Source organism: Pongo pygmaeus, chromosome 2, assembly GCF_028885625.2.
Source record: "Pongo pygmaeus isolate AG05252 chromosome 2, NHGRI_mPonPyg2-v2.0_pri, whole genome shotgun sequence".
Taxonomy (NCBI): Eukaryota; Metazoa; Chordata; class Mammalia; order Primates; family Hominidae; genus Pongo; species Pongo pygmaeus.
Genome location: NC_085930.1, coordinates 208,404,075 through 208,429,488, shown reverse-complemented (window position 1 = coordinate 208,429,488; position 25,414 = coordinate 208,404,075). Strand labels below are relative to the sequence as shown.

Sequence of the window (25,414 nt, the reverse complement as noted above, 5' to 3'; positions counted from 1 at the left end):
TACTGCCCTTAAATCTGGAAATATTCTGGTCTGAGCCCTGTAGTCCAGGCCTCATGTTCAGGCTTTCTGTCCCCAGTGATGAAAGGAGAGGCGGCAGACCTTTCTCTGATGAGCTCAGATGGGCCTCCCAGAGTCTCCTGGGATGCACAGGATTTCAAAGATCCAGGAGGAGCTGCCAGGGGCTGTGGGGTCTGATGAACCTCTCACCTTCCCTCCCACATCTGCCGTTTTCCTGTTTCTGTGAATGCTTTCCCTGGACTCCAGACCTCAGGGTCATCTATTGCTTCTCTCTGCAAGGTGCCAAGTCTCTCTAGTTTTTTGTTTGTTTGTTTTGTTATTGAGATGGAGTCTCACTCTATTGCCCAGGCTGGAGTGTAGTGGCACGATCTCAGCTCACTGCAACCTCCGACTCCCTGGTTCAAGCAATTCTCCTGCCTCAGCCTCTGAAGTAGCTGGGATTACAGGTGCCTGCCACCATGCCTGTCTATTTTTTTTTACTGATTTTTAGTAGAGATAGGGTTTCACCATGTTAGCCAGTCTGGTCTTGTTCTCCTGACCTCATGATCCGCCCGCCTTGGCCTCCCAAAGTGCTGGGATTACAGGAGTGAGCCACTGTGCCTGGCCATCTCTCTAGTTTTACTCTGTCATATCATTCATATCCATCCCCTTTCTAGTCCCACTGCTGAAGTCCTAGGTCACAGCCTTCTAACTGGTCCTCCTGCCCTAACTCCTCCCTGACTTGTCCTCCTGCCCTAACTCCTCCCTGACTGATCCTCCAGCCTTAACTCTTCCCTGACTGGCCTCCATCCAAGCAGAGCTTGAGGATTGCTGGTTCCCTGCTCAAACCCACCACTGGTTGCTGGTTCTCTGCTCAAACCCACCACTGGCACTGGCTTCCCATCATCTACAGAATAAAGGCTAAATGCCTATGCTTGGCACAGAAAGTCATCAACAGGCCCCAGGGCACATTTCTAGTGTTATCTTCTGCTAATGCCCTGCACCCACTCCTATGCTGCAGCTAAATGGAACAAGCCGTTATCCCCTTGGGAACACTGGCTTCTCAGTAAATGATTATAGCCCAGAAGCCCTGTCATCACAGAACCCAGCTATTGGCTAATTGGTCAGCTTTAGCTTCATTTCTCTGAACAATTTATTTCAAAACATAATCCCAAGGAACAAGGTTAGGAAAAGGGGAGGGGAGACAGGGACAGAGGGAGAGCCCGTGCAAAGATGTGTTATCCATTCAGCCCCTGCTGTGGCTGGCTGGTTGCGCGATCCTGTAAGATCTTCTAAGAAGCTTTATGAGATGTAGTGAGAACCATCTGTCCTGGGGTGAGTCTGTCTGTCGCCTCTCATTCCTCATGGGTTACGAGTTGCTCCACAGGATTCTGGATGTATACAGATGTTCCTCATCTTAGGAAGGGGTTACATCCCAATAAACATGTGGTAAGTCAAAAATACTGTAAGTCAGAAACACATTTAATACCCTGATAAGCCCATCATAAAGTCAAAAACTTTTAAGTCAAATCACTGTAAGCCGGGACCATCTGTATACCCAAGACATATACAAGAATGTTCATAGCAGCTTTATTCAAAATAGTGAAAAACAAAACAATCCAAATGCTCAGCAATTGGAAAATGGACAAATAAATTGTGGTATATTTATACAATGGAATAATATGCAACAACAAAAAAGGATGAAGCATAATACTACACACAGCATGAGTGAGTCTCACAGACACAGTGTTAACAGAGAATCCAGACACAAAAGAGCCTGTATATGCATGATTCCATTTATGTGAAGTTCAAAGACATGCAGAGCTAATCTATGGTGATAGAGATAAGAATGGTGGTTACACTGAAATGGGAGGATCGCTCGAACCCAGGAGGCAGAGGCTGCAATGAACCATGATGGCACCACTGCACTCCAGCTTTGGAGACAGAGCGAGACCCTGTCTCTAAAAAAAAAGAAAAAAAGATTGTTCCATTCTGTGGTCGCAAATGGGGGCTTGACTGGAAGGAAACACAAGGGCACCTGAGGTGCTGAGCACGTTCTGTATCTTGACCTGAGTGTTGGATACATCCTGGGGACACATACATACATAAAAATTCATCAGGGTATACACTACTTAAGCTGGACATAGTTTACAGTATGTAGGTTACACCATAAAAAAGAAGTGAATGAACCAAAGAATACTGGGCTCCCTGGCATTTCCTCTTCTGCAACCCAAGGAAATAAGCTTCGGTGTGGAGAGGGCCTGTCCTCAGGGCCTGGCAAATGCAGGCGATTCTTACCATGTCTCCTTCAGTAAGCCCGCCTGGCAAGTTCTCATCCACATAATCTGTGCATGCTCAACATTTGAAATGAGTGGGGACCCATTCAGACCCCAAGTGTTTGTGTTAAAGATCATTTTAAAGTGAAAACTGGCCAGGCACGATGGCTTACACCTGTAATCCAAGCACTTTGGGAGGCTGAGGTGGGTGGATCACATGAGGTCAGAAATTCGAGACCAACCTGGCCAATATGGTGAAACCCTGTTGACTCAGGATGACTCAGATCAGAGCAGGTGACCGGGGGTGACTCAGGATGGAGCAGGTGATAGAGGCTAGGAGGGGGTTGTTTACTGAAACTAGGGGCAAGGAGATGAAGAAAACGAGGAAGTTAAACTTTAAAATGAAGAGCTGAACATACTGATACATTGATTCTTTGGAGAGGATCTCAGAACTCATTGTACTTAACAATTTACAGGCTAAAACCTTTGAAGAGGAATTTATTATATCCTACAAACCTGGGAGGCAGAGGTTGCAGTGAGCCAAGTTCGGTCCATTGCACTCCAGCCTGGGCAACAAGAATGAAACTCTGTCTCAAAAAAACAAAAGTTGGCTAGGGCCAGGTATGGTGGCTCACACCTGTAATCCCAGCACTTTGGGAGGCTAAAGCAGGCGGATCACCTGAGGTCAGAAGTACAGGACCATCCTGGCTAATATGGTGAAACCCCATTTCTACTAAAAATACAAAAAAAAAACCACACAAAAAAATTAGCCAAGCATGGTGGTGTGCGCCTGTTATCCCAGCTGCTCAGGAAGCTGAGGCAGCAGAATCGCCTGATCCCAGAGGCAGAGGTTGCAGTGAACTGGGATTGTGCCACTACACTCCAGCCTAGGCGACAGAGCAAGACTCTGTCTCAAAAATAAATACATAAATAAAGTTTTAGAGCAGGAATGAAAGGAAGTAAAGTACACTCGGAAGAGCTGTGTTGGCAACTGGAGAGATCTGAGTGCCTCATCTGACCCTTGACTTGGGATTAATACATTTTGGCATGAGATGTGAGCAGTGACTCAAAGTTACTCAGAAAAAAATCTCTCCCCCGCTATTTAGTACTGCAGCTGGCACCTGCCCTTCCCAGACACTGCAGCTGGCACCTGCCCTCCCCACGCCAGTGCTCAGGATTCTTTCTCCCTGTTTTTCTTTTTTTCCATAGTTTTCACCTTTCTATAATTCACTTATTTATTATGTTTATTGTTTTGTGAAAGGAAAATAAATCTTGGGCCCCCAAAATCACTAAACTAAAGGGGAAAGTCAAGCTGGGAATGGCTTAGGGTCAAACTGCCCCCATTCTATTCAAAATCACCCCCTGCTCACTGAGATAGATGCATATCTGATTGCCTTCTTTGGAAAGGCCCATCAGAAACTCAAAAGAATGCTACCTTTGTCTCTCACCCACCTGTGCCCTGGAAGCTTCTCCTGGCTTCAAGTTGTCCCACCTTTGCTTGGCATTGCCCTGCCTTTTCCAGACTGAACAAATGTTCATCTTACATATGTTGATTGATGTCTCATGTCTCCCTAAAACATATGAAATCAAGCTGTGCTCTGACCACCTTGGCACATGTCGTCAGGACATCCTGAGGCTGTGTCACGGACGCGCATCTTCAACCTTGGAAAAAAAAACTTTCTAAAATTAACTGAGACCTGTCTCAGATTTGGGGGGTTCACATGTTGGTAACCATGGAGGGATTCTGAGTGGAGATGCCCCTGACCTTTGACAGAGCTATTGGTGCTTGGTAGCAGAACGAGCTAACCTTATGGCTCAAACCAACAGGACAATTTGCTGAGGTCTGGGAGTACCCGCTCCAGAGAGTCCCTGATCTCTCACAACTTGGTCATGATCTAAAGTTTATTTGATGTACAACTCCCCCTCCCCTTCTTTTGGAGTTTTATTTGCTTCCAAGATTTCCTGGATCCGTGATGATGGAAGGCTGACAACTCTTTTATGGATTTTGAGCTTGCTCCCAGTAGGGAAGACAAGTTCAAGTTTTTTTCCTGCTTCAAGGATGGTGGAGAGCAGTCTTCAGCCTGAGACCCATCCCTAGGTAAGTAGCTGAATTGAGATTTTGTCTGGGCTAAAGGTTAACAACCAGCTGGTCTGAATTTCTTCTTCCCATTTGAGCAGTCTGTGGTCACATCATTTGGCTTTTTTTGTTGTTATTTGTTCTGGTCTTTCTCTCATCAGGTTTGACCAACTGCCTGACTTAGTCAAATCCAAGTGAGAATTCCAAATTATGGGTAACAAAACCTCTCTAATTTGGCTAAAATTCCTTGCAGCTGCAAAAAAGGAAAAAAAACTAAAGCCAAAAACCCAACAAATCATGTGCTTGGTTTCTGCGTTTGCTTTCTGTCTTAAAAAACGAACAACAACAAAAAAAGAAATGCTCTTTCACTTACTTTTCTTCCTCCCTATACCTCCTGCCCCCTTTGCCATCTGCAGTACTAAAAAATCTAGAGAAGGCTTCTACTGACTTGAGCCCCTTTGAAGGATTCAGAACAAAGGGGCCATTCACCCCTTCTGGGGTGCTCTGTTTTCTTTGTGGAGTTTCAAGAGTGATGGGCGGATTCTTCCTAGATCTAAAGTTCTGTCTTCCTGTATGGCATGACCTGACCACTTTGGCTTTGGGGGAACCAGAGATGACCCTACACTGTGAGAGGATTTGACCTTGGCGTGTGTAATGGCAGATGAGAACTACAAAGAAGGGGTGGCTGAGCACAGTTTACAGGGAATGGTCTTGGCTGGGTTTTTTTTTTTTTCTCTTCTAGGAAGCTGTGATTTAAGGATCCTAATTCTAGTTCAGAGATGCATCCTAAAGGGTCTTCTCTATTGCTTTTTCTCCCAAAATGAATCTCAATTTGGGTTGTCTGTGTGTATTTGCATGAGTAACTGAACTGTTGTTGTCATAGGTAAATGAGAGATTGAGTTTTCTCAGCTCCAAAGAGAAAGGGCGTTTGCTCCTCCCAGCTGAGTACTCCATAGGGTTCCTGGTGCCTCTACTTGCCAGAGTTTATGTAAAGTGGAAGTAATATGGACTTTGTGCACATTTACATTAAAAAAAAAAGAGCCCTAAGGTTGACCTGCAAACAATAGAGTTCCTGAGTTCTCTTTTTTCTCTATTTTCTTCTCTGCCTGCTTTAAATTTGCTGTTATTTTTCTATTAAGATAAAAAACGCTGTTTGGATCTGACAGTTTTTCTGTTGGTAAACTGGTGAATTTGTATTTATTTCATGGCTACATTTCTTTTTTTCTTTTCTTTCTCTCTCTTTTTTTTTTTTTGACAGAGTTTCACTCTTGTTGCCCAGGCTGGAGTACAATGGCATGATCTTGGGTCACCACAATCTCCACCTCCCTGGTTCAAGCAATTCTCTTGCCTCAGCCTCCCAAGTAGTTGGGATTACAGGCATGCACCACCATGCCTGGCTAATTTTTTGTATTTTTAGTAGAGATGGGGTTTCTCCATGTTGGTCAGGCTGGTCTCAAACTCCTGACCTCAGGTGATCTGGCCACCTTTTCCTCCCAAGGTGCTGGGATTACAGGCATGAGTCACCATGCCCAGCTTTCATGGCTAAATTTCTGAAGTAAAAGCTATAGGATCTTTGTGTGTGTATATATATTTAAAAGGCCTTTATAATTTCTATAATTTTATGTTTAATTGGCAATTAAATCTGTTTTAATTTCCCTCCAGCACACCAGATTTTTCTCTCCATACGTTATGATGTAAATTTTGCTATTCGATTTTCACCTCAGTTTCCTTAAAATGCAAATTCAAGGCTATTTAGCTGACAACTGCTTAGAGTAGTAAAACAGGTTATCAAGAATTTGAAGGTGTGGCTGGGCGCGGTGGCTCACATCTGTAATCCTAGCTCTTTGGGAGGCTGAGCCGCAAAGATCTCTTGAGGTCAGGAGTTCAAAACCATCCTGGCCAACATGGTGAAACCCCATCTCTACTAAAAATACAAAAAAAATTAGCCAGGTGTGGTGGCAGGTGCCTGTAATCCCAGCTACTCAGGAAGCTGAGGCAGGAGAATCGCTTGAAGCAAGGAGACAGAGGTTGCAGTGAGTCGAGATCAAGCCATTGCACTCCAGCCTGGGCAACAGAGTGAGACTCTGTCTCAAAAAAAAAAAAAAAAAAAGTAAAAAAGAATTTGAAGGTGTAAGAAAAAAAGCTCTTTATGAATCTATAAGGTGAACTTCTTTCAGCATACCTAATACATCTATGTATTTATGTGTTGTGTACACATGTACACAATGTTTCGCTACTGAAAATATATAAAAGAGCTCTAATTACTTGGCTTAAGAAAATAAAAGCACTTGGCTGGGTGCAGTGGCTCATGCCTGTACTCCCAGCACTTTGGGAGGCTGAGGCGGGTAGATCACCTGAGGTCAGGACCAGCCTGGCCAAAATGGCGAAACCCTGACTCTAATAAAAATACAAAAATTAGCCAGGCGTGGTGGCATGTGCCTGTAGTCCCAGCTAATCAGGAGGCTGAGACAGAAGAATTGCTTGAACCTGGGAGGTGAAGGTTGCAGTGAGCTGAGATCATGCCACTGCACTCCAGCCTGGGTGACAGAATGAGAATCCATCTCAAAAAAAAAAAAAAAGAAAAAGAAAATAAAAGTGCTTGAATGAAATACGTTATCAGGAAAAAAGAAAAGACTAGTCAAAGTCAAATGCTTGTTCAAGTTTATATAACTTAAGTAAAATCTTTAATAAGTAAGCTAGCTTTAAAATTATTGGTAAAGTAATATTAGAAATATCTTAAGAATTGCCAGCATACATTTTTGATTGCATTTATTAATCAAGCAATTTTATACTTATCCCTGCCAAATAATACAAAGTGTCAAAATTTGGCACAGAGGTTACAAAACTATGAACACAGCCCAAGACAGGATGATCTTTGCTTATGTAATTTTTAATAATTAGGATGTTGATATGGGTTTAATGAAAACAGCTACATTGTAAATTTGGTAAGATTACCATAACTTCTAATCTTGTGGTTTTAGGCAGTCTAGTCCACAGGGAGTAAGGTTTGTTTTGGGAAAGTACTGTTATCCACTTTGTTTCAAAGCTAAACTATAAACTAAGTTCCTCCTAAAGTTAGTTTGGCCTGTGCCCAGGAATTAACAAGGACAGCTTGGAGGTTAGAAGCAAGATGGAGTTGGTTAGGTCAGATCTTTCTCACTGTCTCAGTTATGATTTTGCAATGGCAGTTCCATAACTTTAAATGATGACTATTGCAGCTTTCATAAATAATCTAGGTAAACAACTAAAATAAAATAATTAGGCAAAGTAATGGGACAAATACTTGTAGACAAACTCATCATAATTTGGAATCTAAAGTTATATTAAACTAAATAATAGATATTTCATTATTTGAGTATTTTCCAATAAAAATATGTTGTAGAAAAACATTCTAAGAAAATGTGTATCCTTTTTAAAAAAGTGAACAATATTTGTCTAATTCAAGGTTTATTTAAAGGTTATGTATAAAACAAGTAAAAGGAACCAGGAAATAAAAGAGTAGTAAAGAAAGTTATAAAAATAAAGAGGTTTTTTTCTCTTTAGTAAGAAAGTTAAAGAGACAGAATTTTATATGAGAAAGAATCTTGTATGGTAAACATAGTCCTAAAATAAAATGACTGGTTGTTTAAGAAAGAGAGATGTTCAGGACAGGCCAGAAAATCCAAGCATATCATGAACAGTCTGTGTAAGTCACAACAAGAGGATTTTTTTTAAAAAACCAAACCAAAAAACTTTTATATGATTAAGTTGTCTATAATTAAAGGGAAATTATAATGGTCTTTCTAGAGATTGGGCTTGATGTAGAAAAAAAACACTTATACACTAAATAATTGGTTAAAACAATGAAATTTTCTTAAGGGATTTATTTACTCTTAATAAATTATAAGAGACTCTATTTTTTTAACCCAAAGTTCAACTTTTATTGCATCTCACCATTTTTTATTTTCTCTCCTCTTTGAAAGGGTGCAAAATATTAATGCTCTCCTTCAACTCATTTTCAGCTCATGTAAGTTTTTTTCCTCAAGTTCTGTTTGTTGTGGCCTGATGCTAACAATATTCTCTTAAAGGTCTAAAGGAAATGTTTTCTTCCATCATAATATTCTGTGCAGTGCAGAAGGTCTTTTCTTTTGCCTTTGGTAACTGGCCCAAGAGATTTTATGGTTTATTGAAATAATTGCCATTATTATTAAATTTTGGTTTGCTTAGGAAAAAAACTGAGATTGAAAGAATTTTCTTAAATTAAGGTTATTACATCCATGTATCTTTCTGTATGTGCTTTTCAAGTCCTTGCGACATGAAGTTACAGAGCTTTGACTCCTGGATCTAAAAAGGGCACCAAGTCCTGCTAAATCTTAAACACTGACAGTAATTAAAGCCTCATCTTCAGGCCCAGTAGAAAATCTTAAACACTGACAGTAATTCAAGCCTCATCTTCAGGCCCAGTAGAAGATGCCAATCAAAATGAACTGCATCCTGAGACACAGAATTAAAGCTGTTAACTCCTCAAGGCCCAGGGACTAGCATGGGCATGTGAGATTGTAAGGGCCAATTTTCAGAGATAAAATAAGTTGAGTTTCCCTGTAAATTAATCATTAATGTCAAAGGCACGCTGATGCAAGACCAGCATATGGGCCCCTGTGTCAGATTAAGAAGGTTTTCTTGAAGCAGTAACTGGCTCCTCAATAAAGATTATAAAAGGCTTATGGAAGTTGTATGTTATGGTCAATATTACAATTTTATAGATTGTTTATAAAATTTTGAAAAACAAATTTAATTAGCTTCCTGCTGTTTTTTTAAATGAGGGTTTATTGTTTGAAAAATTAAGTCTCCTTTCCCAAACAATGAAGGCTTTTGCCTTTTTTGAAATCCTTGAGCTATCACTGTGGTCAAATGAGTGACTTATTTTACAATGACCCGTGATATCAAGTGTTTTAAACCTTTGATATCTGACAAACTTTCCAAAATCAAATTATAAATTATGTATTTTTCTGTCCTAAACATTTAAGATACTAGGTTCCCTAAAGTTCAAAAATGACATAATTTGGCTTATTTGGTATAAAAATTATACAGAAAGCATTGTCAAGTATGAAATTGTGTTTGGTTTTCTTTGAACTCTATTTGTATAAATATGTTATTGGTATGTGTTCTAAAATTACCAGAAACTCCTATAATTCTGATATGACTTAGTGTACATTATCGGTAATAATTGTTATGTTACATTATTTTGTGCCACAGAGCTAACAAATTTCCTTGTCCATTGTGTCTTTGACTATGGCTGCCTTAAACTTTTTGTTATCCACAGACAATTGTCTTGTTTTGGTCCTCTTTAGAAGGTGGTTTTATAGCTGGGTGCAGTGGCTCACACCTGTAATTTCAGCACTTTGGGAGGCCGAGATGGGTGGATCATAAGGTCAGGAGTTCAAGACCAGCCTGGCCAAGATGGTGAAACCCTGTTTCTACTAAAACTACAAAAATTAGCTAGGCATGGTGGCAGGTGCCTGTAATCCCAGCTACTCGGTAGGCTGAGGCAGGAGAATCACTTGAACCTGGGTGGCAGAGGTTGCAGTGCACTGAGATCACACCACTGCACTCCAGCCTATGTGACAAAGTGAGACTCTGTCTCAAAAAAAAAAAAAAAAGAAGGTGGTTTTGTAATCAGCTATAAAACTCTAAAAGGTGCTCTCAAATGCAGGTTTCTGATAACTTTGGAGATTGTGACATCAGAATAGAGGAAAAACTTTGGGACTCATGGAGAGCTGAGATGTTCATGAATATCAAGCAGAACATGAATTAACTGCATGGACTGAACTTATAGAAGACTGAAGTAATCATCTTTTTGACTTTTTGCTTAAAACGTTGTTGATCCTTTGTTTTATTTTTTCAGAGTGAGGGAAACTTGTCTTTTGAGCTATTGACAGCTTTTAATAAGTTATTAGACTCCTATGAACAAAATTTGGAGCATATTTGTTTCTCTCTGCCTGATTTCTCCAGAATTTGGAAACTATTTGTGAGTATTCTTAACTTATCACAATATAGTTATTTGCATAAGTGCAATAATAATCTGTTTTTATTTGTAACAGGACACAATTGGAGAAACTGGTTATTCTACCATGGCTTTGACTGGAATGGTGTGCTTTCCTTTAAGGAATTAAACTTGCTTTATGAAGCCAGTAAAAGCCACATGCCCTGTCTACACAGTCCCTGAACAGGGTTCCTGATCTGTGGTAAGTAAAGAATGTCACTTTCTGACAGGCCCAGGAGCCCCAAGTTTTATCTTGGAACCTCAAGAGGAGAGGAATTCATGCAACTCATAGGTATTAGATGGTACAAATCCATGGCAGGGCTCGGCTTTAAACAAGTCTTTTCTGAGATTCCTTCTATGGAACAAAGTTCCATCAAAGCCAATTTAAAAGCCTGTGTAAAAAAATAATTATTCTTGCTGCACTGTATACAAATAATCAAGCCAAGTATAATGAAGGAAATCAGTCCTACCATGATTTGTCTTTAGTAAAAATGAGAAACTGGAGAGAGAAAAACTATGTTTTAAAAACTATAGTACACCTGTTGTTAGATTCTAATCTTGCCTAATGTTTTTCCATTTTTATTATTTTCTATAGTTTGGACCAAATTCTAATTTCTTTTGGCTACAAGCCTTCAAAATAATGTTTTCAATTTTTTTCCCTTTCTTTTTTCCCAGTTTTCCTAATTTGGAATCACTGAAAGCTAAGCTGCGCTTTTTGAAACCCTGTGAACTGAAGCTAGACAACTTAAACTTCAGAAGAAAATAACAGCAGCCTATTTACATGTATAAGCTACTTTCATACCTGCCTACTGACGTATGGATTTCAGAGTAATGTGGCCTATATCGATTTTCTAGGATCGTTATTTTGTTTGTTGTTTTCCTCTCTTCCTCCCCCTATTTTCTCTTCATAGGACATGGGTATTCTCAACCTGCTAATAATGAGCTACCTATCTAGGGTAGCTATCAGGACCTACCTATCTAGGAATAAACTATCCTAGCCATGATAGACCCGATGATACCTGAGACCAGAGACTCGTTTTCTTCTAAATTGCTTTCTCCAAAAGATGTTTGAAAATAAAAGGGGAAATGTGAAAGGAAACTATCTTGGGACCCCCAAAATCACTCAGCTAAAGGAAAAGTCAAGCTGGCAATGGCTTAAGGCAAACCTGCCTCCTGTTCTATTCAAAATCACCCCGTGCTCACTGAGATAGATGCATATCTAATTGTCTCCTTCGGAGAGGCTCATCAGAAACTCAAAAGAATGCAACCATTTGTCTCTCACCTACCTGTGACCTGGAAGCCCCCTCCCTGCTTGAGTTCTCCCACCTTTCCAGAGCGAACCAATGTTCATCTTACATATGTTGATTGATGTCTCATGTCTCCCTAAAATGTGTAAAACCAAACTATGCTCTGACTGCCTTAGCACATGTCACCAGGACCTTCTGAGGCTGTGTCATGGACGCGAGTCCTCAACCTTCGCAAAATAAACTTTCTAAATGAACTGAGACCTGTCTCAGATATTCGGGGTTCACAGTTTGCTGTCTCTCTTCACTAGGAGAGTTGTTCTGTGAAGGCCGGGATCTCTTTTACTGAGTGATGTATTCCAAGTGCCTGCAGCGATGTCTGGCATATAGAAGGAATTCCATACATGTGTTAAATTAATGAACTAGCCTCCTATGCTCATTCAAGGTGAGAGCTGAGTTTGGCTAAAATATGGCCCAGGAACTTTCTGCATAAGACTGTTATGGCCCCCAGGGCTAACAGTCATCTGCCCAGGCTTGTAAATTTCCCAAATACTGAGGAAAATGGTCAAAAATTCAGCAAACCCAGGGAAGCTTTCAGCCAGGCTTCCTTTCCAGAGATTCCTCACTTCCTCATCTGCAATGGGCTGGGGTGGATTCACCTGCTGCTGGAATGAGGAAGCCCTTATCCCTGCGGGGGCGGGGCTGGAGGAGGGCTGGGGTGGCTGAGAGGAGCTACATTGTTGCTTAGTCTCTTCTCCATCTTCCCTTGGGCTAAGGCTCACAGTGGATCACAGCTACTAGATGGGTCTAAGAGAATACAACCCCTGCTGTGACCCAGGCCTCCTCTCCCTAACTGACTTCTCCCAGCGGGGGGGGGGGGGTCCTTGTCTCATTTGATAAGCAAAGGGCTGAGGCTGAGTGGAGGATGGAAGGGACTCAGCCTACAGATCAATGGTGTCCAAGATCCCCACCCCAAGTGCTGGGTTTTGTCCCCTATGGACCCCCCTCAGCCTCTTCTGGGGAGTCTTCCTCCTCCCATTCCCTCCCATTCCCTCCCATTCCCTCCCATTCCCTCCCATCCCCTCCCATTCCCTCCCATTCCCTCCTTCTTCCCAGCAGCACAGCCCAGAGCAGAGTAAATTTCTGGAAGACAATGTCACACACCCAACGCAGAACCAGACCACGAGGCCAAAAGGACCTTGTAGATCACGTTGACAGAGGCCCAGAGAGGGCAGATGACTTGTACGTTCACACAGCTCCTGGGTCAGTGTTAAGAGTAAATTTCTGGAAGACAATGTCACACGCCCAATGCAGAACCAGACCACAGGGCCAAAAGGACCTTGTAGATCATGTTGATGGAGGCCCAGAGAAGGCAGATAACTTGTAAATTCACACAGCTCCTGGGTCAGTGTTAAGGAGAGAGCTGGAAATGGAACCTGGACCTTCCAATTTTCTTTCTCTTTTTTTTTCAGACAGAGTCTTGCTCTGTCACCCAGGCTGGAGTGCAGTGGAGCAATCTCAGCTCACTGCAACCTTCACCTCCCAGGTTCAAGCAATTCTCCTGCCTCAGCCTCCCGAGTAGCTGGGATTACAGGCGTGCACCACCACACCCGGCTAGATTTTTTATTTTTAGTAGAGATGGGGTTTCGCCATGTTGGTCAGGCTGGTATTGAACTCCTGGCCTCAAGTGATCCACCCACTTTGGCCTCCCAAAGTGCTGGGATTATAAGCGTGAGCCACCATGCCTGACTAGTTTTTGTATTTTTAGTAGAGATGGGGTTTTGCCATGTTGGTTAGGCTGGCGTCGAACTCCTGGCCTCCAGTGATCTGCCCACCTTGGCCTCTCAAAGCACTGGGGTTACTGGCATGAGCCACTGCACCCAGCCTGGTTTTAAAGTTCTTTCCAGTTCTGAGATGTTGTGATTCCCTGATGCAGATCCAGCAGGCTTTCTTCTACCCAAGAGCTGCCTTCATCAGCGCTCCTGCCCTGAAATTCCCAAGCTACCTTGTCTGGTCACTGGCCAGTGGCCATAACAGTTCACGTCCGTGACACATGGAGGGAGTAAGATTCTTCTCTAGGGCGTTTGGAAATATATTCGGTAACTGCATGTCCCTTCTCATGGCTGAATCTCTAGCTTGGCTGAGTCATCACCCTCATGCGTCCTCTCTTCCTAGGCCCCAAGACTCAGATAAGCGCCCTCACCTTTTCTCTCTTCCCAGCTAGTCTCTTCCCCAGCCCCGTGCCTTCAGCCTGGCCAGTGTTCCTGGCTTTGACTGGGATGCAGAATCACAGGATGATGAAGATGGAAGGTTGTTAGCATTAGAGTTGTCCCACACTGGGGAGCCGTCTCTTCTCCCCAGCGCTTGAGGATCAGAATGGATGTCAGGGTTCTCGCTCATTTACTGAGCACCTAAGATGTATATATTTTTGATGAGCATCAGCTGTGCAGCAGGCAATGTGTAAAAGCTTTACTATCACATGTGAACCTCACGACAACAGCCCAGGGAGGTACGGTTTATCCATTTACAGAGCAGGAAGTGAAAGTTCAGACTGGCTCTGAAATTTGCCCTCGGTGATAGAGCTAATCATGCCCAGGACCAGGAATGAAACCCGGGTCTGACTCGAAGCCCAAGCTCCAGGCATGGGAGGCGGTGGTGGTGAAACGTGACCTCCTGTGGCTTTCCCAGCACAAGACTGAGGGGTCAAGTTCACTGTGGAAGTGATTTGGCCAGGTGCAGTGGCTCATGCCTGTCATCCCAGCACTTTGGGAGGCTGAGGCAGGCGGATCACCTGAGGTCAGGAGTTCGAGACCAGCCTGGCCAACATGGTGAAACCCTGTCTCTACTAAAAATGCAAAAATTAGCCGGGCATGGTTGTGCACATCTGTAATCCCAGCTACTCCGGAGGCTGAGGCAGGAGAATTGCTTGATCGGGAGGAAGAGGTTTCATTGAGCTGAGATCTCACTACTGTACATTCTAGCCTGTGTGACAGAGCGAGACTCCATCTCAAAAAAAAAAAAAAAAAAAAAAAGCTAGTGATTCCATATCTTCAAATCAAATTTCAGTGGAGTGTTTACCGGGCAAGGAAGGCAGGGGGGTCAGCTTGCTGACAGCCTCAACCTGCCAGCCCTCAGCCAGCACATTTGTGATCACCTGGTCACACACCTGGGCAGGAGGCTGCCCCTCCTCCCTGTTTGAGGAAGCAGGAAAAGGTACCCGTGAGAGACAGCCAGCAGTTCTGTGGAGCGGCGGTGGCTGGCTAGGATGGGCTCTCTCTGGGGTCTGGCTCTGCCCCTTTTCTTCTTCTGCTGGGAGATTGGGGTCTCTGGGAGCTCTGCAGGTAAGGAGGCCAGAGGGGCCTGGTGGGCCTCTCCCCTAGTGGGGCTCTGGGAGTGAATTTCAGTATGAGCCGCCATTCATGGGCAAGGGCAGGCTCTCTTGGATTGATTATAATGAACCACAGTGCTACCTGTGAAGTGCTATTATTGTTGATAAAGAGTGTGCAAATGACAGTGTGAGTGAGTGTAAGAGTGCATGGCGCTGCAGTACACACTAATCAACCATGACGGTGTGTGTGAGTGTAAGAGTGCATGGCGCTGCAGTACACACTAATCAACCATGACCGTGTGTGTGAGTGTGAGTGTGCCTGGCACCGCAGTATACACTAATCAGCCATGACGCTGCCATCGTAAGGGGTGGCTGAGAGTTTGTCTTTATGAATGTGGGAGAGTAAGTGGGGCATGGAGCGGGGGTGCAGGGAGGTGCCAGCTGGTGATCATTGTGCAGAAAGCTGAAGAATGTGGCTTAACAAGATTCTGACTCCTCCAAGTTTATTACCTAGCATGGATTTCCTTTAAAATACAGATTTTGTGTGAAAAGTCCAATTGCCACAAACTGCTTGGGAAGGGTGGATACTGAGAGGCAGGGCTTTTGTGAAACACGGGAATGAACCCTGACCTGTTGCCAACAGGAGTTGTGCCAAACTCATCACATACATTAAAAAATAAAAAAGGATTTATTTTATTTATTTATTTTTTTAGAGCAGTTCTAGGTTCGCTCTAAACCTCCAGTGGAGAGGTTGGGTGTGGTGGCTCACACCTGTAATCCCAGCACTTTGGGAGGCCGAGGTGGGTGGATCACCTGAGGTCAGGAGTTCGAGACCAGCCTGACCAACATGGAGAAACCCCATCTCTACTAAAAATACAAAATTAGCCAGGTGTGGTAGCAGGTGCCTGTAATCTCAGCTACTCGGGAGGCTGAGGCAGGAGAATTGCTTGAACCTGGGAGGTGGAGGTTGCAGTGAGCTGACATTGCACCACTGCACTGCAGCCTGGGCAACAAAAGTGAAACTCTGTTTCAAAAAAAAAAAAACTGGAGTGGAGAGTATAGAATTCCCATCCCCACCACTCACAGCCTCCCCCATCATCAACATCCCCACCAGAGTGGCACATTTGTTAGGACTGAGGAATCTACTTTGACACATCATTATCATACATTATATTTTTAATCCTCACAATGGCCCCACAAGATCGGCCCTGTTCTTACCACCCCCCACCTCCACTGCTTTAAGGACAGGGCCACTGTGCTTCTGGGGATCCAGTAACAACTCCTCGGAGCCAGGATCTGACTCCACACAGGCCTGAGCACTGCACCCCGCGGCCTCCTGCCTGTGCTCACCGTGGCCTGGTTTGCGCTGCACGTGTCCCGTGAGCTCCACTTTGCAGGTGCGGAAATGCAGGCTTGGAGCTGAGAGACTTGGCCAGGGTCACAGGGCAGAGAGCAGATTCTCCACCTCAGGGTCCCAAGTCCACACGCTTTCCTCTCCACCAGATTTGAAGATTGTACCAGGAGAGCCGCAGTGTTCCAGAGCTACCGAGGGACTGGGTCGGGCTTTGCTGTATTTGAGAAGACCCCCCTGGACCCGAGAGGCTGTGGGCTTGGGGAGCATGAGGAGGTTTCACAGCAGAAAGGACACTCCGGGGCTACCGGACAAGCCGGAAAATGTGCCAGGGGAAGTCAGGCTCCAAGGGCACCACTCTGGGCTTCCAGCTGTGTGGGCTGGACCAAGAAGGCTCAGAGAAATGATCTCAGGCCTTGAAGTGGGGAGAAGAAACTGTATTATGAAGGCAGATGAACAGTTCCTGCAAAAGTGAGATTTGTGTGTGCAGCTGGGCCGCACCGGACCAGGGATGAGAGTGGGTGCCTGGGACTCGCCTACACTGCCTGGGGGTGCAGCCCGCACTCCTCACTACAGTCAAATCGACTGTGCGTGCCTTCCAGTGGCTTGGGAGAGGACTCCAGGGGGAGGGATGCTTACCTTGTGGGCTTTGGAATATAAGCCCTTTCACCTTCTCCGCTGGTCCTCACCACCTTGGCAAGGCAGGTATTGTAACCCTGTTTTCTCAGGTAAGGACATGGAGGCTGGGAGGGGTCTAGAGACTGGCCTGGCTAGTAGGAGGCTGAGTCAGGATTTGAACCAGCAGATCATCTGGCCCCAGAGCCGGTAGTGGGCGGCACAGCGGGAGCTGCAACCGAGGCTCTTGACTCCTGCCTCATCATTCCCTGAGGTCCACAGGACAACCAGCCGGGGACCTGGGACCCCATCTTGATGCCCTGGGGAGAGGTGCTAGGCCTCTTTTGGGTCTATGGGCTACTTTTGGGCCAGTGGAGCCCGGTAAAGACCATCTCAAACCATGTGCCAGGGGAGGTCAGACTCCAAGAGCGCCACCTTCGGGCTTCCAGCTGTGTGGGCTGGACCAAGAAGGCTCAGAGAATTAGGAGGTTCATATCTGATCCTTTTCCTTCCAAGACTGGGACTACCAGATAAAACACAGGGCATCCAGTTACATTTGAATTTCAGGTAACAATTTTTTTTAAGTGTAAGTATGTAGCCAATATTGCATGAGAAATACTCATGCTAAAAAGTTATTCGTCATTTATCTGAAATGCAAGTTCAAATTTAACCAAGTACCCTGTATTTTTATTTGCTAAATCTAGAAACCCTCTCCAAGAGGTTCCTTGCCCTACTCACAGGGAGAGCCCGATCTCCCTCTAGACAGGGGAGGCCCCCTTTTTCAGGCCGGAAAAGATCTTGTAGTAAACTACTCAAGAGGCTGAGGCAGGAGGATCGCCTGAGCCCAGGAATTCAAGACCTGCCTGGGCAACAGAGCAAGACCCTGTCTCTGGGGAAAATATCGTACCGTAGCCTCCCTCAGGGACTCCCGTTCCTCCCACCTCAGGTCCAGTCAAGGGAACAGGCCTCTGCTCTAGGCAGAAGTGCCAGCAGCCGCTGTCTGAAAAGCTAGGTTTTGCCTGAGCTGGCTCCCTGTGTCCTGTGGAAAATGCCTGGCCACGGTTTCTATGGTTCCCAGGCTCCAACCCTGCAGTCCTCAGCCCTCATCAGCAGGGGCCTCGGCAGGGTGGGGAGTGCCCTCTTTCCCTTGCCGGAGCCCCAAGGACTCTGCCAGCTCCCTCGTTTTGGCAGCAGCACTGCCCACCCTGTCTCAGGAGGTTCCTTCCCCTCAATCCACCCAGCTACCCTGAAAGGCAAATCATAGGCCTTTCTCATCTTTTAAGTGTTTTTACTTCCATAGGGAAGCATGTGTTGGATGAGAAAAGTATCCAGGGAAGGAGACACAGGTTCAGAAAGCTCTGCGAGTCCTGGATGCTGGTCTGCCTTCTTGGCTCACCCTGGAAGGTGGACGCTGGCCCCATACATCCCCTCTTAAAGATGCAGGCCAACAGCCAGCAGATCCCGGGGCTTGCTGGCCCCAAGTGAGTTGTCAGGGCTTCAGAGGATGCCAGTCACGGCAACCCCAGCTCCGTGGCTGCCACACCGGCCTGGGCTTCCCAGGACTGCCTCCTTCTTGTTCCCTTATGTAGATGAAAAATGAGGTAATGGCACTCCCCCTCCCCACCCTCCTCCCAGAAGTGCCCAGGGTGTAAACGCAATAGCTTGTGTGAAGTCCACTGGAACCCAGGCTCACCAAGTCAGTCTTAACCAACACAGGCCCCAGCACCCGCAGAGCAGACACTGCGATGACAACAGACAACACAGAAGTGCCTGCTATGACTCCAGCACCAGGCCATGCCACTCTGGAAACTCAAACGCTGAGCGCTGAGACCTCTTCTAAGGCCTCAACCCCAGCCAGCCCCATTCCAGAAGCAGAGACCAGAGGAGCCAAGAGAATTTCCCCTGCAAAAGAGACCAGGACTTTCACAAAAGCACCTCCCGACTTCAGGGTGCTGATCGCCACCTCTGTGGAGACATCAGCCACCAGTGGCAGCCCCAAGGGAGCTGGAATGACCACAGTTCAGACTGTCACAGGCAGTGATCCAGAGGAAGCCATCTTTGACACCCTTTGCACCGATGACAGCTCTGAAGAGGCAAAGACACTCACAGTGGACATATTGACATTGGCTCACACTTCCACAGAAGCTAAGGTGCTGTCCTCAGAGAGCAGCGCCTCTTCCGACAGCCCCCATCCAGTCATCACCCCCTCACTGGCCTCAGAGAGCAGCACCTCTTCTGACAGCCCCCATCCAGTCATCACCCCGTCATGGGCCTCAGAGAGCAGTGCCTCTTCCGACAGCCCCCATCCAGTCATCACCCCCTCACTGGCCTCAGAGAGCAGCACCTCTTCTGACAGCCCCCATCCAGTCATCACCCCGTCATGGGCCTCAGAGAGCAGCGCCTCTTCCGATGGCCCCCATCCAGTCATCACCCCGTCACTGGCCTCAGACAGCAGCGCCTCTTCTGACAGCCCCCATCCAGTCATCACCCCGTCACGGGCCTCAGACAGCAGCGCCTCTTCTGAGAGCCCCCATCCAGTCATCACCCCGTCATGGGCCTCAGAGAGCAGCGCCTCTTCCGACAGCCCCCATCCAGTCATCACCCCCTCATGGTCCCCGGGATCTGACATCACTCTCCTCACTGAAGCCCTGGTGACCGTCACCCACATCGAGGTTATCAATTGCAGCATCACAGAAATAGAAACACTGACTTCCAGCATCCCTGGGGCCTCAGACAGAGATCACGTCCCCATGGAAGGGGTGAAGGCCTCGTCCACCTCCGATCCACCAGCTCTGCCTGACTCCACTGATGCAAAACCACATATCACTGAGGCCACAGCCTCTGCCGAGACCCTGTCCACAGCCGGCACCACAGAGTCAGCCGCACCTGGTGCCACAGTTGGGACCCCACTCCCCACCAACAGCACCACAGAAAGCGAAGTGACAGCACCCAGGGCCACGACCCTCAGTGGAGCTCTGGCCACAGTTAGTGGGAATCCCCTGGAAGAAACCTCAGCCCTCTCTGTTGAGACACCAAGTTACGTCAAAGTCTCAGGAGCAGCTCCGGTCTCCATAGAGGCTGGGTCAGCAGTGGGCAAAACTACTTCCTTTGCTGGGAGCTCTGCTTCCTCCTACAGCCCCTCGGAAGCCGCCCTCAAGAATTTCACCCCTTCAGAGACACCGACCACGGACATCACAACCCAGGGGCCCTTCCCCACCAGCAGGGACCCTCTTCCTTCTGTCCCTCCGACTACAACCGACAGCAGCCAAGGGACGAACAGCACCTTAGCCAAGACCACAACCTCAGCAAAGACCCCCATGAAGCCCCCAACAGCCACACCCACCACTGCTCGGACGAGGCCAACCACAGACGTGAGTGCAGGTAAGTGGCTCCCACTGGTGATCTTCGGGGATTTGGGATGTGGAGTTTCCAGGAGGTCTCCTCACTTGAGGAGTGCAGAGGAAGGAAGGATCTGGAGCCTATTCAGAGCCTGCTCCTGATGTTACCTCTTTGTAATCTTCTAGTGGTTCTTGGCGAAATCAGGAAAAGGCAGATGGAGGGTTGTGTATGGAAAGATGTGGGGATGGAAGTCTGGAGAAATGGTTTGCGGTCTCGGCTCTGCCTCTAACAACCTGAGTGACCTTGGGCAAGTCCCCATCCCTCTCTGGGCCTCAGCTTCCCCACCCATAGTTGGAGAGGGTTGGGATGGGCACTGAAGTCCTGTCCAACTCTGACCTTCTGTGAAGTGCACTGTTAAGCAGCTCTGGAAGCTTCTATTCCAGCCATAGCCACACAGAGGAGCAGCAGGCAGGCATCAGGCCCAAGCTGCTGCTCTCTGACGGGCTGGGACCCCATGAAATTGGGGCCTGCTGGATGCATTTCCTGGGATTTATGCCATAGATAGTGACTTAAAATAAATTAATACAGGCCGAGTGCGGTGGCTTATGCCTGTAATCCCAGCACTTTGGGAGGCAGAGGTGGGCGGATCACCTGAGGTTAGAAGTTTGAGACCAGCCTGACCAATATGATGAAACCCCTTCTCTACTAAAAATATGAAAATTAGCTGGGCTTGGTGGCAGGAACCTGTAATCCCAGCTACTTCAGAGGCTGAGGCAGGAGAATCACTTGAACCCGGGAGGCGGAGGTTGCAGTGAGCTGAGATGGAGTGAAACTCCGTCTCAAAAAAAAAAGTAAGATAAAATAAACAAATAAATACGGCGAAGGCTTGGGAGTTTAAAGCTACATCTCGGAGGCAACAGGGACTTCTCAGGGGAGAAGTTCATTGTCAGAGGCTGCTTGGTCAGTCCAGCTTCTGGTCAGCCTGTAGCCTCCACCTCCACACTTCCTGTCACTCTGCCCTTGGGCCTCATCTCTGTGTATCCGCAGCTTGTTACCACCTTTCTGGGGGAGGTGGGAATACAAATATTAATCACAACCACTCAATACATAAAGATATTATTGAATATCTTTTGTATTGTAGGCAGGGGTTTTATAAACATGTTTCACACCCAGTAAGCATCAGCCCCAGGTGAACATTCTCTCCAGTGCCAGGCAGTGTGCCACCAGCTTTGCATATGTTATCTCCTCTATGTAACCTTCAGAACAGCCTTAGGAGGTGGGTAACATGACCCCATCTGACAGGGTTAAAGATGGTAGCTAAACTGCCCTGGAAAGTGAAGGGGTGGCCTGCCCCTCCACACCTGTGGGTATTTCTAGTCGGGTGGGATGAGAGACTTAGAAAAGAAATAAGACACAGAGACAAAGTATAGAGAAACAACAGTGGGCCCAGGGGACTGGCACTCAGCACACCAAGGACCTGCACCGGCACCGGTCTCTGAGATTTCTCAGTTTTTATTGATTATTATTTTCATTATTTTAGCAAAAAGGAATGCAGTAGGAGAGCAGGGTGATAATAAGGAGAAGATCAGCAAAAAACATGTGAGCAAAAGAATCTACATCATAATTAAGTTCAAGGGAAGGTACTATGCCTGGACGTGCACGTAAGCCAGATTTATGTTTCTCTCCACCGGAACATCTCAGTGGAGTAAAGAATAACAAGGCAGCATTGCTGCAAACATGTCTCACCTCCTGCCATAGGGCGGTTTTTCTCCTATCTCAGAATTGAACAAATGTACAATCGGGTTTTATACCAAGACATTCAGTTCCCAGGGGCAGGCAGGAGACAGCGGCCCTCCTCTATCTCAGCTGCAAGAGGCTTTCCTCTTTTACTAATCCACCTCAGCACAGACCCTTTATGGGTGTCAGGCTGGGGCATGGTCAGGTCTTTCTCATCCCACGAGGCCATGTTTCAGACTATCACATGGGGAGAAACCTTGCACAATACCCCGCTTTCAAGGGCAGAGGTCCCTGTGGCTTTCCACAGTGCATTGTGCCCCTGGTTTATTGAGACTAGAGAATGGCGATAACTTTTACCAAGGATACTGCTTGTAAACATTTTGTTAACAAGGCACGTCCTGCACAGCCCTAAATCCCTTAAACCTTGATTTTATACAACACATGTTTTTGTGAGCTCAAGGTTGGGGCAAAGTTACAAATTAACAACATCTCAGCAAAGCTTGTTTAAAGTACAGGTCTTTTTTCAAAATGGAGTCTCTTATGTCTTTCCTTTCTACGTAGACACAGTAACAGTCTGATCACTCCTTCTTTTCCCTGGAAAGAAAAATACTTTATTATTTGTTGATTAGATAAGACATTCATATGATCTGAAATGGAAAGGCACAAAAAGATTCGCCATAAAATATCTTTCTCCCCTGGCTGTGCCCCCACCCAGTTCTCTCCACACATGTAACCCGTGAGATTGTCTCGTGTGCAATTTTCTGCAAATGAAATGTACATACAGAAGCAAATATATGTGTCTATTTCATCTTCCTCTTTTTTTTTTTTTGAGACAGAGTTTCGCTCTTGTTGCCCACGTTGGAGTGTAGTGCTGCGATCTCAGATCACCACAACCTCCACCTCCCAGGTTCAGGTGATTCTCCTGCCTCAGCCTCCTGAGTAGCTGGGATTACAGGTGTGCACCACCACTCCCGGCTCATTTTGTATTTTTAGTAAAGACGAGATTTCTCCATGTTGGTCAGGCTGGTCTCAAACTCCCGACCTCAGGTGGTCCACCTGCCTCGGCCTCCCAAAGTGCTGGGATGACAGGCGTGAGCCACCCCACCCAGCCATATTTCATCCTCCTTTTTTGTGCAAATGGAGCACATGATAAGCTCAGAAGAAAAGGTTTTCATTTACTTTGTATTTTAAGTTCATATTCGTGGCCTTGTGTTTTGTTTCTTTGACTGATGTTATTTATTTATTTATTGAGATGGGGTCTCGCTCTGTTGTCCAGGCTGGAGTGCAGTGGCCTGATTTTGGCTCACTGTAACCTCTACCTCCTGAGTTCAAGCAACTCTCCTGCCTCAGCCTTCTGAGTAGCTGGGATGACAGGCGTGAGCTACCACGCCCGGCTGATTTTTGTATTTTTAGTAGAGATGGGGTTTCACCATGCTGGCCAGGCTGGTCTCGAACTCCTGGCCTCAGGTGATCCACCTGCCTTGGCCTCCCAAAGTGCTGGGATTACAGGTGTGAGCCACTGCGCCCAGCCCTGATTTTGATCTTACTGTTCTCCATTTGCAGGTGAAAATTGAGGTTTCCTCCTCCTGAGGCTGAGTGTGGCTTCCCTGGAAGACCTCACTGACCCCAGAGTGGCAGAAAGGCTGATGCAGCAGGTGAGCGGGCACTTTCCAGGTGGGGGGAGTAGAGGAAGGGGTGAGGTTCGCAGGGGCTGCTGGGAAGACCCACAGGACACAGAACAGCAGCTGCCGCACTTGGAAGGGAGTCTCATTTCTTATGGAGAATTAGGAGCTGAATCTGAGGATCTGCCTGGCTTTGCTTCTGCCTGCCTTCTCCGAGTTCTTCATTTCCTTCTCTGCAATGTAAACACGTGACTCTCAGAGCCCCCAATTTCTTCTGGTCCTTGGAAGCTTGGCCTTCTGGCCCCTGAGGTGAAGGTCGGTGATATTGATGGGAGGGGAGGCCGGACTCTTGGTTGTAAGTGGCAGAAACCCAAGTCAGAGCAGTTTATGCAAAAACAAACAAACAAACAAAAAGGCAAGGTCTTAGAAACCTAGAAGCATCTCTTCAGCTTCAGTACGGCTGGATCCAGCAGCTGCAACACGATCATGGGGATTTTCTCTCCCTGTACCTCTACTCCCTTCATTCTTCAGTCTTTTTTCATATGTATGAAAAGGCAGCCTTGTTAGCCACAGATTCACAAGGCACTTCCCTCTCCCCAAATTTTCTTTTCTTTTCTTTTTTCTCTCTTTCTTTCTTTTTTTTTTTTTTTTGAGACGAAGTGTTGCTCTGTCGCCCAGGCTGGGGTACAGTGGCGTGATCTTGGCTCACTGCAAGCTCCGCCTCCCGGGTTCACACCATTCTCCTGCTTCAGCCTCCCGAGTAGCTGGGACTACAGGCACCCGCCACCAAGCCCGGCTAATTTTTATGTATTTTTTTTAGTAGAGACAGGGTTTCACCGTGTTAACCAGGATAGTCTCAATCTCCTGACCTCGTGATCCGCCCGTCTTGGCCTCCCAAAGTGCTGGGATTACAGGTGTGAGCCACCGCACCCGGCCCCCTCTCCCCAAATTTTCATGTCATCTGGGGAAGAGCAGGTCTCCGTGGCCTGCAAAGGTCACCAGGACTGACAACCCAATCAGGATCCCACAGAGGAAGGATGAGCTCCAAGAAAATAGGGAGGCTAGGCAGAAAAAACCCCAGAGATGTATACTCTAGATGAGGACCATGATTGGGATGTAATTGTACAAGTTGGGAAAATTATCCTAAAACCCACTGGACAGAACTTCCAATGGTGAAGTTCCGGGGTCAGGGTTTTGAGGATGGGTATGGTGTGGCTTGTTGGAGGTTAGACTGGGTCAGCTCAGTGCAGATGTCACGGGCCTGGCATCGCTGAGGGGTAGCTGGTTCTCCTACTGTGTGGTACAAAGTAGCAGATGGGGCATGATGGGAAGTGTCTAAGCTCTGCTCACAGATGTGATCGTGAAAACAGGCCCAGTGCACAGTCTGATGTGGATTGCCTCTTTGACAGTGCCCTTGCTAATATCTGAAGCTTGCATTTAGCACCTCTCACAGTCAATGGGTGCTGCACCGCTTAAAAGTGGCTCAGGCTTCCTGTCATCCCTTGCAAGGGTAAACCTGGCAGAGATGCTGGCTGGGGGTCTTATGCCAGGTGTAGAGTTCATAGCCAGGCTGGACAGGTGGAATGATTGCCCTTAGCAGAGGGAAGCAAGATATGTCCGTGAAGAGTGGGATCCTTTGTTGCAGGCGAAAGAAAACCTCTGTCTGTCTGTCGTAAGTAAAAGGGGGATTTGTTGGCAGCGTCCCAGAGTGCATAGAATCAAAGCAATGCCAGGACAGCAGGCTTGGAAAATAGGCAGGAGGGCCCCCAGGGGCTCTGGGGGCCAGACAGTGGGATCAGGCTGGCT

The 25,414-nt window shown here is 46.5% G+C and overlaps 1 protein-coding gene and 2 long non-coding RNA genes across 5 annotated transcripts in view; all 3 read left to right on the top strand.

The window, feature by feature from the left end:
- Positions 1-182: 182 nt before the first annotated feature.
- On the top strand, positions 183-10,384 carry LOC134739113 (uncharacterized). Its single transcript, XR_010125623.1, has 3 exons — positions 183-4,371; positions 8,313-8,356; positions 10,235-10,384. It is a non-coding gene; the product is annotated as an uncharacterized LOC134739113 (long non-coding RNA).
- LOC129032767 (uncharacterized) lies at positions 10,385-11,877 on the top strand. Its single transcript, XR_008501461.1, has 2 exons — positions 10,385-10,574; positions 11,284-11,877. It is a non-coding gene; the product is annotated as an uncharacterized LOC129032767 (long non-coding RNA).
- Positions 11,878-14,502: 2,625 nt separating this feature from the next.
- Positions 14,503-25,414, top strand: part of LOC129032731 (mucin-20-like) — a 31,322-nt gene continuing 20,410 nt past the window's right edge. For all 3 annotated transcript variants that reach the window (XM_054480490.1, XM_054480491.1, XM_054480489.2), the window contains exons 1-3: positions 14,503-14,957; positions 18,627-20,291; positions 23,550-23,641. In XM_054480490.1, the coding sequence (XP_054336465.1) occupies positions 14,882-14,957; positions 18,627-20,291; positions 23,550-23,560 (1,752 nt within the window). In that variant the 5' untranslated portion in view covers positions 14,503-14,881 and the 3' untranslated portion in view covers positions 23,561-23,641. The remainder of the gene's footprint in view (positions 14,958-18,626; positions 20,292-23,549; positions 23,642-25,414) is intronic.